The sequence below is a fragment of the Moschus berezovskii genome, chromosome 5, assembly GCF_049115385.1.
Source record: "Moschus berezovskii isolate FMDL1 chromosome 5, NW_MosBer_1.0, whole genome shotgun sequence".
Taxonomy (NCBI): Eukaryota; Metazoa; Chordata; class Mammalia; order Artiodactyla; family Moschidae; genus Moschus; species Moschus berezovskii.
In genome coordinates, this window is record NC_142464.1 from 10,567,043 (window position 1) to 10,581,937 (window position 14,895).

Consider the following 14,895-nt stretch of genomic DNA (forward strand, 5'->3'; position numbering starts at 1 on the left):
ATACTGTATTGGTGTTTTTCTTCCTGGCTTACTTCACTCTGTATGATAGGCTCCAGTTTCATCCACCTGATTAGAACTGATTCAAATGTATTCTTTTTAATGGCTGAGTAGTACTCCATTGTGTAAAAGTACCACAGCTTTCTCATCCATTCGTCTGCAGATGGACATCTAGGTTGCTTCCATGTCCTGGCTATTATAAACAGTGCTGTGATGAACTTTGGAGTACATGTGTTTCTTTCAATTCTGGTTTCCTCGGTGTGTATGCCCAGGAGTGCGATTGCTGGGTCATATGGCAGTTCTATTTCCAGTTTTTTAAGGAATCTCCACACTGTTCTCTATAGAGACTGTACTAGTTTGCATTCCCACCAACAGTGTAAGAGGGTTCCCTTTTCTCCACAACCTCTCCAGCATTTATTGCATGTAGACTTTTGGATAGCAGCCATTCTGACTGGTGTGAAATGATACCTCATTGTGGTTTTGATTTGCATTTCTCTGATGATGAGTGATGTTGAGCATCTTTTCATGTGTTTGTTAGCCATCTATATGTCTTCTTTGGAGAAATGTCTGTTTAGTTCTTTGGCCCATTTTTTGATTGGGTCGTTTATTTTTCTGGAATTGCTGTAGGAATTGCTTGTATATTTTTTAGATTAATTCTTTGTCAGTTGCCTCATTTGCTATTATTTTCTCCCATTCTGAAGGCTGTCTTTTCACCTTGCTTATAGTTTCCTTTGCTGTGCAGAAGCTTTTAATTTTAATTAGGTCCCATATGTTTATTTTTGCTTTTATTTCCAATATTCTGGGAGTGGGTCATGGGGGATCCTGCTGTGATTTATGTTGGAGAGTGTTTTGCCTATGTTTTCCTCTAGGAGTTTTATGGTTTCTGGTCTTACATTTAGATCTTCAATCCATTTTGAGTTTATTTTTGTGTATGGTGTTAGGGAGTGTTCTAGTTTCATTCTTTTACAAGTGGTTGACCAGTTTTCCCAGCACCACTTGTTAAAGAGATTATTTTTTCTCCATTGAATATTTTTGCCTCCTTTGTCAAAGATAAGGTGTCCATAGGTGCATGGATTTATCTCTGGGCTTTCTATTTTGTTCCATTGATTTATATTTCTGTCTTTATGCCAGTACCATACTGTCTTGATGACTGTGGCTTTGAGTAGGGCCTGAAGTCTGGTAGGTTGATTCCCCCAGTTCCATTCTTCTTTCTCAAGGTTGCTTTGGCTATTCGAGGTTTTTTGTATTTCAATACAAATTGTGAAATTATTTGTTCTAGCTCTGTGAAAAATACCATTGGTAGCTTGATAGGGATTGCATTGAACCTATAAATTACTTTGGGTAATATGTTCTTTTTCACAATATTTATTCTTCCAATCCACGAACACGGTATATTTCTCCATCTGTTATTGTCCTCTCTGATTTCTTTCACCAGTGTTTTATAAATTTAGTTTTGTTTATAAAAGCAAAACATAAAATCCCCCAAACAAACAAAAGAACCCCCCAAAAAGATGCAAAAACAAACAGCCAGCAAAAGAAATATCCACTCAAATGTCAGTCAGTGGAGAGTTTGGTTAAATAACTAATTTATGGTACCTTAAAGTTTAAAAGAGATTGACTTAAGAAAATACGAAGTGGAAAAAATAGCTATGTATGAAACTCCATAAAAAGTATGATCATAAAGGTAGCTGTTGTTGCTGCTGCTGCTAAGTCGCTTCAGTCAGCATGGAAAGAGATTACAACAGTTTTCTCTTCATTTTGGGGTTATTGTTGATTTTTATTCCTTCATATTTTCTGCATTTTATCTAAGTCTAATTGTATTTGACAATCAGGAAACATATGTGAGTTACCTAGCACACTGTGAAACGTGGGTACAGCCACGGCTGTCTGTTTGGGCCTGACGGCCGCAGAGACAGTGGGGCCTCACTCCTAGTGCTGCGAGGAGTGCTGCTTTTATGACCCTGGTCTTTTTTCACATATATGTGAGATTCCCCTTGGTAATTCAGGATAGTTCGCCTTGCTTGTGTTTCTCTCTTCTTGCAGCTAAAAGTGAACTCAAGATGACCTGTTTCAGGGAAGACTTTGGCTTTCCAGTTCAACGTTAGTAATAACTCTTTGATGTGAAAGGTTATTGTAACAGGGTAAATTAAAAGTTGATTTTGAATTGGTAAAACACAAGTTAAATGGTTTTAAAAAAATGTTCTCGTAACACTTTCTGTTATTTTTCATGGGCAGCCTATTCATACTTATAGAGATAATAAAATTTTATTAAGCTGGTACCATTAGCACAGTTCATTTTGATTTTAAAATGAGGGCAAAACTGAGCAATTCTTGGCTCTTCAATTTTGTCTCATAATTCTGCTTGCTTGTAAATATGCAGATCGCTTTGGCTGTAAAGAGGACTATGCCTGTCCCCAGTGTGAATCGAGTTTTACCAGTGAGGAAATTCTTGCCGAGCATCTTCAGACATTGCACCAGAAACCCACAGAGGAGAAAGAATATAAGTGCAAGAGCTGTGGGAAGAAATTCCCAGTTAAGCAGGCTTTGCAAAGACAGTGCGTACATTAAAGATAATCTCTGAAGTTATAAGCTGACATTTTAACTCTTTTATTTGGTTTGTCTTATAGTTAGTTTCTAACCTATGTGCCTGTGTGATGGTGTGTGTATAGAAATTAAGCATTATTTATTGTCATTGTCATTAACTTTTCTTACACTGATTTTTCAAACATTCTGTTTATGAAGTTTAATAACTTGCCATTAAATATTAAGCTCATTGGTGTACTAATGTGAAATCTGATATGCATAATTTAGCTAGTGCTTTGAGGTAGCAGATTGAGTTTCAGTGATCTGCATGTGATACTCCCTCTGAAATCTGGCTAAAAAAAAAAAGTTAACGAAATGGAGAGTATTTGGAGTATAAAGAATACAGGGACATTTTGGGAAGCAGTGTTTATTTCATAGCAATGTTGGAGAAATCACTTTGAAGATGAATATGTACAGGATCTAAGGATGAAGTGAATTAAATGGTCCCACTCATTGCTCGGCGTCCTTTATTATTTTAGCTGTTTATATTAACAGCATATAAATTTATCCTTTTATTTAGGTATTTTACAGTATCATGAGTTACTAAAAATGAGAAAGTGTATACATGTATTTGTAAACTTTTATTTTTAACAGAATGTCACCTTGCATATGAGCAAGAAATCTTTAAGATAGGCTTAATGTTTAATTTTTTATTCATTCAAGTAAAATTTTGAAACATGCTATAGTTCATATATTTATCCGCTTTTGCTTATGATATTTGAGGTTAAAAATTTCTGTTCAAAACTTGAAAAATTTTAACTTTTATAATGGCAGAAGATTATACATTTAGAAATTCTCTTACACACTTTTAAACAAGCAAAGGCTATATTTTTAATGAATATATTTTAAAACTGCATTCTAGTCAGTTTTTATTGAAATCATGTTATATATACTACATCAAATACTTTTGCTGAGCTGAATCTTACTGTTAGGTGCTACTGAAAAGTTTAAAGGGCAGAAGACAGAGTAAAAAGAGAGGTCATAAATGTGGCTTTATTCAGAGTAGAGGTTTTTTTGCAAGTCTTTGTCCTAGACTTCCAGTTTGTTTTGTTTGTTTTTTTCTATTTCCCCTCAGTGTTCTTCAGTGCTCAGCGAAAAGCAGTCTGAAGGATTCTTCACGAAGTTTTCAGTGCTCTGTTTGCAATTCTTCCTTCAGTTCAGCATCGAGGTTTTGTGTCTGAGTTATCAGATGGCTGTTACATGACTGTGGGTCATTATTGGCATGCATGCTTTCATGCTTCTTAGTGATTTAGTATCATATGGCTACAAAAGTTCAGTGCTTTCCTTTCTCCCTGCCTAGGTAATGCTTATAATGACCCTGAAGCTCTACTGGGGAGCATGCTTACAAAAGCCAGCCAGGATGCTAGAAATTAGTAGGTGTCCTCACCGTTTCTTCTCCCTGTTTCCCTGTCCTGCTTGTCTTGCAGTTTTGAACAGCACCAGGAGACGTGCCAGGGAGATGCCAGGTTTGTGTGTAAGGCGGACAGCTGTGGGAAGAGACTGAAGAGCAAGGAAGCCCTGAGGAGACACCAGGAGAACGTCCACACTGGTGAGGAGTCATCAGAGGGCCGTGTCTGAAGGGACCTCCTCTCCCCAGGCTGCTGTGGTCTGTTCTTAATTCTCACTCTCAAGGACAGAGCTTGCTTTTCCATTGTATTTCACACAGATGTAGAGCTCTGGAAGTGGAATCTTCTCTCTTTCACTGAACATTATTTCTTTTTAAGTTGATTTCAGTGATAGTCATCGTTTTTCCCATTTCTGAATTAATGATAACTGGAAACCTAAGCTAGGATCTGTTTGTGCTTGGTAGCCAAGTGTATTAAGAACTAATATTTTAAGTAGTAATTTTAATGCTTCAGCATGGGAAATTTCTCTTATGGTAGATATATTTAAAAACTACTAACTGATGGCTCTTCTGCCTTAATATTTTCACAGTAAAATATATTTTTAAAAACTCTTACATTTCTCCTATATTGGAGAAAATTACAGGCTACGCTTTGACATGCAAATTGAATATATTTGGATTTATAAAGCAGATACAATTTGAATTTTTTCTAACGGCTAGCTAAACAATAGGTAAACAGAAGCTTTATTACTTAGATTCCATCTGCCTAGCACACAGTAAATGCATTTTGGTTTACGGGTTGAATCTGTTGCACTAAATTGAACAGATTAATATTTTCAGAGTTAATGATTGTTTCCTTCGGTGTCTTCTCTTTAAAGGAGACTGAGGTTCACGGCACTTCTCATATCCTTCTGTACTGATATTTTTCTCAAGTGATTACTATTGCTGTTGGCTTGAGGGTGGAAATGTCTTTCTGGATAGGAGGAAAGTGTTATTTCTTTTCTTCTATCCTGTTTATTCTCACGTGCAGGGGAAAAGAATAGTTGGAACTCAGCTTTTGTTTCCTATATTTATTCAGTGTCCAAAAAGTGTCTCCTTTAATGCTAGTTGGGAAAGCTCGTATGAGCATGACTACTGGGTCCAACTGCACATCACCGGTTTGGGCTGACTCTCAGCACCAGCCATGTATGAAAGCTCAGGGTGGCAGGAGGTATGGCCTTATGAAATTCAGCATCAGACCGAGGTACAGCACTTAGACTTCACAGTGTCCTGACTTCTCTCTCTCCTTTTGAATGATACATGACTGATGTAAAGAAGGTGGCATTTTTCTGAATTCTTTTCTATGTTTGCAAAAAGCAGTCATAACTTTTTGATAGACCTGTCTCTTCATAGTTTTTGCTTTTTAATAGCTGTTATGGTTTAAAATGCTGTTCTTAATTTCCCCCATCTTTGCCTACAGTGTATTATAACAAATCTTTTATGTCGTTTTTAAAGTTAAGTTTGCTGAACTAAGTAAAAAACCAGATGCACACTAAAACTCTGGAAACTTACATTCTTGTTATTGGGCATGTGGTCTTCAGACTGTGCTGTAAGCATAATTTCTTTAAGACTTCTTGTAGTTGGTCTTGGGTACTAACATATTACTGATTCTGAAAACTCATGGTGATTTTGTCAGAGTGAATTTATAAAGGATAGTTTTTTATTTTTCTATGTTGTGGGTTCTATAAAATATGAAACTTACTGTATTTCAGCCAAAGGCCACATGCATACTTTTTGCTGGAATTGGTACACAGTCTGCCTCTCATTCATAGCCTCTCTCTTGCTTCTTCTCTTTTGTCTGTGAACTACATGGACATTTGGGGAAAGAATATTCCATATTCAGAATAATGAAAAAAAAACAGTGTTTGTACATATGGTTGTAGAGCCCTTTACTCTAGAAAGACAAAGGTACTCAAGGAAAGAGAAGGTCGTGCAGCTTTACCACTGACAAGGACGAATGTTCCTTGTTAGGTGATGTGAATTGAAGGTACTAAGAAGAGAGAAGCTGAATTTTTAAATATGGATCACATTTTTTCATAGCACCTGTGACATATGGTGGGTGGGTTCTCAGACCAGCTCCTGGAAGCACACTTAGCCCACATTGTGCTGAAACTCACAGCAATTAAAGTAGCTGTGTATTCAGTATTGTTGAATTAATTTTTCATGCATGCATCTCCCACATTAGTTACTAATGTGTTCCTGACTGTTTTTGAAAGCTGAATCGGAAAGTCAAATATCAGACTTACCAGCATATAGTAAACTAAAACAGCATAAAGTCTGGTTGCAGCTTTGTAGTTGCTCTTGTCCTTGACCCTGGGGAAACTTGTAGGGTGGTGTCCTTTCCGGTTACTCAAGAGGAAGCAGTGAGGGCGTTGATCCGCTTAACCCACCTTAACCATCTTAACCATTTTTTCTCTTTTGATTTGATCCAGTGGTTGCTGACCAAGAGATTTTGATTTTACAGGAGGTAACATTTACCTCCATTCTCAGGCAAACAGTCATAAACTTTCCCCGTATTTCTTCTGAGGACCAGGATTCCAGTTCTGGGATAAAGACTAGAAGCCATGAGGAGGAGAGGAAAAGTCGAGGGGGAGGGATGGCGTGTTATCCCTGACTGAAGCTGGTAGACCAGTGGCCAAAGTGTTGGGAAAGGTGGAGTGGGTGATTATGGAAATCTCACTTCTCTCTCTCTTCTCTCCCTCAAGCCTGACCTGACTGGTGGGGAAGAAAAAGGTCTAAACTCAGAGAGCAGCTGGTTTAAGGGATGAGCGGGGACAGCAGAGGACTGTGGATTCAAGTAAGGTTGTTGTCTTGTTCAGATGCTCAGTTACGTCCGACTCTTTGCGACCCCATGGACTGCAGCAGGCCAGGCTCCTCTGCTCTCCACCGTCTCCAGGAGTTTGCTCGGACTCATGTCTAATGAGTCAGCAATGCTATTCAACCATCTCATCCTCTGTCGTCTCCTTCTCCTCTTGCCTTCAGTCCTTCCCAGCATCAGGGTCTTTTCCAGGGAGTCAGATCTTGGCATCAGGTGGCCAAAGTATTGGAACTTCAGCTTCAACATCAGTCCTTCCATTGAATAGTCAGGGTTGATTTCCTTTAGGATGGACTGGTTTGATCTCTTTGCAGTCCAAGGGACTCTCAAGAATCTAATCCAACACCACAGTTCAAAAGCATCAATTCTTTGGCACTCAGCCTTCTTTTTGGGCCAGCACTCACATCCATACATGACTGTTGAAAAAACCATAGCTGTCACTATATGGACCTTTGTTGGCAAAATGATGTCTCTGCTTTTTAATACGCTGTCTCAGTTTATTATAGCTTTTCTTCCAAGAAGCAAGTGTCTTTTAATTTCATGGCTGCAATCATTGTCCGTAGTGATTTTGGAGCCCAAGAATATAAAAGCTGTCACTGTTTCCATTTTTCCCCTTCTATTTGCCATGAAGTGATGGGACCAGATGCCATGATCTTTGTTTTTTGAGTGTTGAGTTTTAAGCCAACTTTTTCAGTCTCTTCTTGCAGCTTCATCAAGAGGCTCTTTAGTTCCTCTTAGCTTTCTGCTATAAGGGTGGTATCATCTGCATATCTGAACTTATTGATACTTCTTCTGGCAGTCTTCATTCCAGCTTGTGCTTCATCCAGCCCAGCATTTTGCATGATTTACTCTGCATATAAGTTAAATAAGCAGGGTGACAATATGCAGCCTTGACATACTCCTTTCCCAATTTGGAACCAGTCAGTTGTTCCATGTCCGGTTCTAACTGTTGCTTCCTGACCTGCATGTTTGTTGTGATCCACAAAGTCAAAGGCTTCAGCATAGTCAATGAAGCAGACTTAGATGTTTTTCTAGAATTCTTTGGCTTTTTCTATGATCCAGTGGACGTTTAAAATTTGATCTCTGGTTCCTCTGCCTTTTCTAAATCTAGCTTGTGCATCTGGAAGTTCTTGGTTCACATACTTTTGAAGACTAGCTTGAAGGATTTTAAGCATTACCTTGCTAGTATTTGAAATGAATGCCATTGTGCAGTAGTTTGAACATTCTTTGATATCGTCTTTCTTTGGGATTGTAATGAAAACTAACCTTTTCCGGCCACCTGTCCACTGCTAAGTTTTCCAAATTTGATGACATATTGAGTGCAGCACTTTAATGCATCTTTTATGCAAGCTGGAAAAGAGGGTATATTCTTTCTCAGTGGCCCTTCGTGTTTTAATAGATATGTATAAAGAATTGATGACAAAATGCATGCTGTAAGATACTCATTTTGCTCGGAGAATTTTCTCCTTTATTGACCATATTACTTGTCAATCACCAAGAAAATTTTTCTTGGCTATACTATTTAACATGCTAAAAATAGTGCAATATATGAAACAAGTATCTTGAACAATTAATATCTTACTTTTTCTGAAGGTATTCCTCTCTCATAAACACAATCTTTTTTTAAAAAAAATTTGTTAGCTTGTTTTCTGCTGATTTTAGATTTCTTGCAAAGAAAGAAAGAAGGAGAGGACTGGCTAGTGTTGAGGTTGTGACAGGAATAGGCATGGATTAGTCATTTGGGGGCCAATGATGGATGCATGGTAGTTCATTTTATTAATTGTTTACTTTATTGATTGTTTGAAATCAATTAAAAGTTGAAAAAATATCCTGTGGTTATATATATATATGATATTGTTATTACATTGTATTTGAAAATCTTGTTTTATGCATTCTTTTGTTTTCTATAGCCACTGTGAAATTTGAAATGACCTACTATAATTATGATCACTATGAAGAAGATAAAAATTGAGCTTTGTAGGATTTGTGTAATATTATGAATGTCATGTAATGTTTTACTATTCTTGATTTTTATTCTGGTTTTTAGCATTAAGATAGTTAATTATATACTCAGTGATCTCGCAAGCTTGTAGTGCTGAAAAGAATAACCTATGAATTCCATTTTTAAAAACCCAGCTGATTAAATAAAATATTCTGTTAAGATATAAAGCAAGTGGCAAAATCAGCTTATAAGTGAATAAATCCAATGTTTTATGTACACATTTGATTAATTTTGATTTTTCATGGAAGTGTGCTTTACTCTTTTAATACTAAATTAGTATATGCATGTTATATATGTAGAAAGTAGTAAACCAAGCTAAATAGTACTCAGATTTTGAAAGAAAAGTTTCAAAATGTAGCCTATTCTTTATCTGAATTTAATGGATATATTTACAAAACTGACAATTTCGGAGTTACAAGTGAAGAAGATGAAATATCCTTTTAGAAATTATGTATCACCTAGAAACACTTATCTAATGCTCCTCTTAATAGTTCCATGTAAATCATGATGGTATTTTGTTTTATTTCATTTGTGTTTTTCTTTAGGGGATCCTAAGAAAAAGCTCATATGTTCAGTGTGCAATAAAAAGTGTTCTTCAGCATCAAGCCTACAGGAACATAGGAAGGTCAGTAAAATAAAGACTAATGTTGGTCATAGTGTGAGATCTTTAGTCATAGTGTCTGCCAGGAAAATTTTTAATTGCTTTATATATTGTAAAGACAGAGCTTTGTCATTAATTTTATACTAATATACTCTAAGGGGCTTCCCTGGTAGCTTAGCTGGTAAAGAATCCGCCTGCAATGCAGGAGACCTCAGTTCGAGTCCTGGGTCAGGAAGATCCCCTGGAGGAGGGCATGGCAATTCACTCCAGTGTTCTTGCCTGGAGAATCCCCATAGACAGAGGAGCCTGGCGGCTACAGTCCACAGGATCACAGAGTCGGACTCGACTGAGTGACTAGGCACACAGTGCACTCTAAAAAGCAAGACTGATAAACAGAAAAGCCAGCTCTTGCAAAAGAATATTTTGAGTTCTTTATTGTTATTCAGAATAAGTAGAAATATTTCTCCAATGCTGTATAGTGTATAGTGTCTGAGTCCCTCATTACAACACCTCATACTGGTTTCATGCTTCACCAGTTGCTGTTTGCTCAGGAAATACTATATATTTGAGGAGACCACAATATTTTTGTATATTTATAATATACTCTACAGTGACATTTAGCCTGAAATGTATGTGTATTATATTTAAGTCTGGAAAAAAAAAAAGACAGGAGCTCTGTTATTTTGAAGAGCTTAAAAAAATGTACAAAAATGTCAGAGTGTTGTCAGCGGAAACAAATGATTATACAGTTGACCCTTGAACAGCACAGGTTTGAGCTGTGCTGGTCTACTTACAGCATTTTTCAGTTAATATGTACTCCAGTACTATACAGTCAGGGATTGGTTGAATTTGCAGATGTGGAGGGGTCCACTGTAAAGTTACACAACTTTTCTACTAAAAGGGCAGGTGAGAAGGAGTGGGAGTGGGGATCCAGTGGGTCTAACCCCCAAACCCCTCTGTTGTTCAGTGGTCAACTGTATAAGGAGAATGTAAATTTAATACATTTTGTAATAAACATAAAACAGTTTACTAAGTTACTATTTGAATATGAAAGTTAACCTGAAAAAAATGGCAGCTATTAACCCTAATAGCATTAGCACTTGTTAATCAAATTTATGACAGAATAGAGTTAAAGTAGAATTTAGATTTTTGTTCATATCATGGGAGAGTCCAAAAATTTATTTTATATATTTTTATAACAAAGATACAAATGATTATTTCCTGATTTCATATATGAGTTTTTCAGAATATCTATGAGCATATGATACAGTTTTTTAATCATTTAATACTAAAGAAGAGGAGATGGTACCAGTGGAACTAAAATTTTACATTATAGTTTATAAATTGAATTTTGTCTCTTTGTTTCTGTATAGATATATTCCAAAATAACTTGACAGATCTTAAAATTCGTAGATATTCAGTGCAATATCTTCAACCATTTAGGCTGTGGATTTAACCTGTAACATATAAGATAATTAAATTATTAAGATGTCTAGGGTTATATCCTGCATGTTAAGTGATTTTGATTTTTAGGGATAAAATATGGAATGAGTAGTGGACAGAGTGAGGACTGTGGATGTCACATTCTGTCACTAAACCTCCATGTGGTACTGGGCCTCTCATTAAGTGTGACATGGAACTGATCAGTATTTTCCAGTTCCCTAAGTGCCATGAAACTACTTTGATTTTTCAGTTTCCAAGTGGTTATCTTATCAGGTTGTTTAAAAATAGAGAGTACTTCAGGAATTGACATGTAATTCATATTTGAGGACCATGCTTGTTTTCTCTGTCATTCCAAATTTAGCATAAGTGCTATTGGAGCAAGCACCAAAGCTACTTTCTAAAAGTTTAGCACAGAATCCAATCCAGATACTGCTTCTTTTATGTCTCTCTTTCTCCCCATCACCCTTAAAGCTTCTGAAGCAGAACCTAGTCTGAGACAAAAAGTATAAAATCCAGCTGAATAGTATAAAATCCAGCTGAATAGACATTTTCCAAATATCCTCATGGTGCTATAATTCTTTGTTTTCTTTCCCCGATTTTAGAAAGTTGAAAATTAAGATATCTTACCAAATTTAAGATTTTGCCAAGTAGAATATTTCAGCAAAGTTGGTTGTGGGACATAATTCTGAAAAATGTCCTCTTTTACATTTATATTCTTCGTAATATAAGAACTTTTTCCCCAGGGAATATCTCTGTAGATTAGATTTAAATCCCACCTGGTGGTGGAATACAGTCTCCAGGTTGTCTCTGCAGAATGTTAATAACTTGGTAGCTCAGTGTAGCTCTTTGTCCATCACAGCATAGCTCCTTTGACTTACCCTTTCTGAATCTACAGGCAGCTTCTACAGACTCCATTTTTGAGTCTATTCTTATTGTTGTTGCTCTTTAGTCACTAAGTTGTGTCCTAGTTTTGCAGCCCCATGTACTGTAGCCACCAGGCTCCTCTTTCCTGGCATTTCCGAGGCAAGACTACTGAAGTGGGTTGCCATTTCCTTCCAGGCAATCTTTCCAACCCAGGGGTCAAACCTGCATCTCTTGCATTGGCAGGCAGATTCTTTACCTCTGAGCCACCAGGGAAGCCCCATTTTTAGTTGGGTATGTCTAATGTTTAATAGAGTTTGGTGGTAGTATTTCACCTAAACAGCAGATAGAATATGCCACATTTATAGACTAGACTCAACATTCAAAAAACTAAGATCATAGCATCCAGTCCTATTACTTCATGGCAAATAGGTAGGAAAAAAGTGGAAACAGTGATAGATTTTATATTCTTGGGCTCCAAAATCACTGTGGATGGCGACTGCAGCCATATTAAAAGATGCTTGCTCCTTGGAAGAAAAGCTATGACAAACCTGAATTCAGTCACTCAGTCATGTACGACTCTTTGCAACCCCATGGACTGCAGCATGCCAGGCTTCCCTGTCCATCATGAAAATTTGCTCAAACTCATGTCCGTTGAGTCGGTGATGCCATCCCACAATCTCATCCTCTGTTGTCCACTTCTCCTCCTGCCTTCAATCTTTCCCAGCATCAGGTTCTTTTCCAGTGAGTCAGTTCTTTGCATCACGGAACCAAAGTATTGGAGTTTCAGCTTCAGCATCAGTCCTTTCAGTGAATATTCAGGACTGATTTCATTTAGGATTGACTGGTTGGATCTCCTTGCAGTCCAAGGGACTCTCAAGAGTCTTCTCCAACACCACAGTTCAAAAGCATCAATTTTTCAGAGCTCAGCTTTCTTTGCAGTCCAACTCTCACATCCATACATGACCACTGGAAAAACCATAGCTTTGACTAGACAGACCTTTGTTGGCAAAGTAATGTCTCTGCTTTTTAATATGCTGTCTGGGTGGCTTATAGTGTTTCTTCCAAGGAGCAAGTGTCTTTTAATTTCATGGCTGCAATCACCATCTGCAATGATTTTGGAGCCCAAAAAAATAGTCTGTCATGGTTTCCACCATTTCCCCATCTGTTTGCCATGAGGAAATGGGACCAGATGCCCTGATCTTAGTTTTCTGAATGTTGAGTTTTAGCCTTGTTTTTCACTCTCCTCTTTTACTTTTATCAAGAGGCTCTTTAGTTCTTCTTCGCTTTCTGCCATAACGATGGTGTCATCTGCATATCTGAGGCTATTGATGTTTCTCCCAGCAATCTTGATTCCAACTTGTGCTTCATCCAGCCCAGCGTTTCTCATGATATACTCTGCATATAAGTTAAATAAGCAGGATGACAATATACAGCCTTGACATACTCCTTTTCCTATTTGGCACCAGTCTGTTGTTCCATGTCCAGTTCTTACTGTTGCTTCCTGACCTGCATACAGGTTTCTCAGGAGGCAGGTAAGGTGGTCTGGCATTCCATCTCTTTCAGAATTTTCCACAGTTTGTGGTGATCCACACAGTCAAAGTCATAGTCAGTAAAGCAGAAGTAGATGTTTTTCTGGAACTCTCTTTCTTTTTTGGTGATTCAGTAAATGTGGGCAGTTTGATCTCTGGTTCCTCTGCCTTTTCTAAATCCAGCTTGAACATCTGGAATTTCACAGTTCACGTATTGTTGAAGCCTGGATTGGAGAATTTTGAACATTACTGTCCTAGGTGTGAGATGAGTGCAACTGTGTGGTAATTTGAACATTTTTTGGCGTTGCCTTTCTTTGAGATGGGAATGAAAACTGACCTTTTCCAGTCGTGAGTTGTCCAAATTTGATGGTGTATTGAGTGCAGCACTTCACAGCATCATCTTTTAAGATTTGAAATAGCTCAGCTGGAATTCCATCACCTCCATAGCTTTGTTCATAGTGATGCTTCCTAAGACTCACTTGACTTCGCAGTCCAGGATGTCTGGCTCTAGGTGAGTGATCACACCATTGTCATTATCTGGGTTGTGAAGATCTTTTCTGTACAGTTCTTCTGTGTATTCTTGCCACTTCTTCATATCTTCTGCTTCTGTTACGTCCATAGCATTTCTGTCTTTTATCTAGCCCATCTTTGCATGAAATGTTCCCTTGGTATCTCTGATTTTCTTGAAGAGATCTCTAGTCTTTTCCAGTCTGTTGTTTTCCTTTCTTTCTTTTTTTTTAAATATAAATTTATTTATTATAATTGGAGGCTAATTACAATATTGTATTGGTTTGCCACACATTAACATGAATCTGCCCCGGGTGTACATGTGTTCTCCATCCTGAACCCCCCTCCCACTTCCCTTCCCATCCCATCCCTCTGGTTCATCCCAGTGCACCAGCCCTGAGCATCCTGTATCATGCATCAAACCTGGACTGGTGATTTGTTTCACATATGAAAATATACATGTTTCAATGCCATTCTCCCAAATCATCCCACCATCGCCCTCTCCCACAGAGTCCCAAAGACTGTTCTATACATCTGTGTCTCTTTTGCTGTCTCATATACAGGGTTATCATTACCTTCTTTCTAAATTCCATATATATGCATTATTATACTATATTGGTGTTTTTCTTTCTGGCTTACTTCACTCTGTATAATAGGCTCCAGTTTCATCCACCTTATTAGAACTGGTTCAAATGTATTCTTTTTAATGGCTGAGTAATATTCCATTGTGTAAATGTACCACAGCTTTCTTATCCATTCATCTGCAGATGGACATTTAGGTTGCTCCCATGTCCTGGCTATTATAAACATTGCTGCAGTGAACATTGGGGTACATGTGTCTCTTTCAATTCTGGTTTCCTCAGTGTGTATGCCCAGGAGTGCGATTGCTGGGTCGTATGGCAGTTCTATTTCCAGTTTTTTAAGGAATCTCCACACTGTTCTCCAGAGAGGCTGTACTAGTTTGCATTCCCACCAACAGTGTAAGAGGGTTCCCTTTTCTCCACACCTCTCCAGCATTTATTGCATGTAGACTTTTGGATAGCAGCCATTCTGACTGGTGTGAAATGATACCTCATTGTGGCTTTGCTTTGCATTTCTCTGATGATGAGTGATGTTGAGCATCTTTTCATGTGTTTGTTAGCCATCTGTATGTCTTCTTTGGAGAAATGT

General features: G+C 37.7%; 1 protein-coding gene and 1 non-coding gene across 8 annotated transcripts in view; one reads left to right on the forward strand and one right to left on the reverse strand.

Annotated features, from left to right (window-relative positions):
- The window catches only part of PRDM5 (PR/SET domain 5), a 278,236-nt gene that overhangs the window by 127,145 nt on the left and 136,196 nt on the right, over positions 1-14,895 (forward strand). For 5 of the 7 annotated variants that reach the window (XM_055435296.2, XM_055435302.2, XM_055435293.2 and 2 more), the window contains exons 5-8: positions 2,378-2,552; positions 3,656-3,748; positions 4,008-4,129; positions 9,327-9,406. In XM_055435296.2, the coding sequence (XP_055291271.1) occupies positions 2,378-2,552; positions 3,656-3,748; positions 4,008-4,129; positions 9,327-9,406 (470 nt within the window). The remainder of the gene's footprint in view (positions 1-2,377; positions 2,553-3,655; positions 3,749-4,007; positions 4,130-9,326; positions 9,407-14,895) is intronic. The other 2 variants (XM_055435299.2, XM_055435298.2) reach the window with 1 other exon arrangement.
- Positions 11,106-11,210, reverse strand: LOC148777787 (U6 spliceosomal RNA). The gene has a single exon (XR_016037494.1). It is a non-coding gene; the product is annotated as a U6 spliceosomal RNA (small nuclear RNA).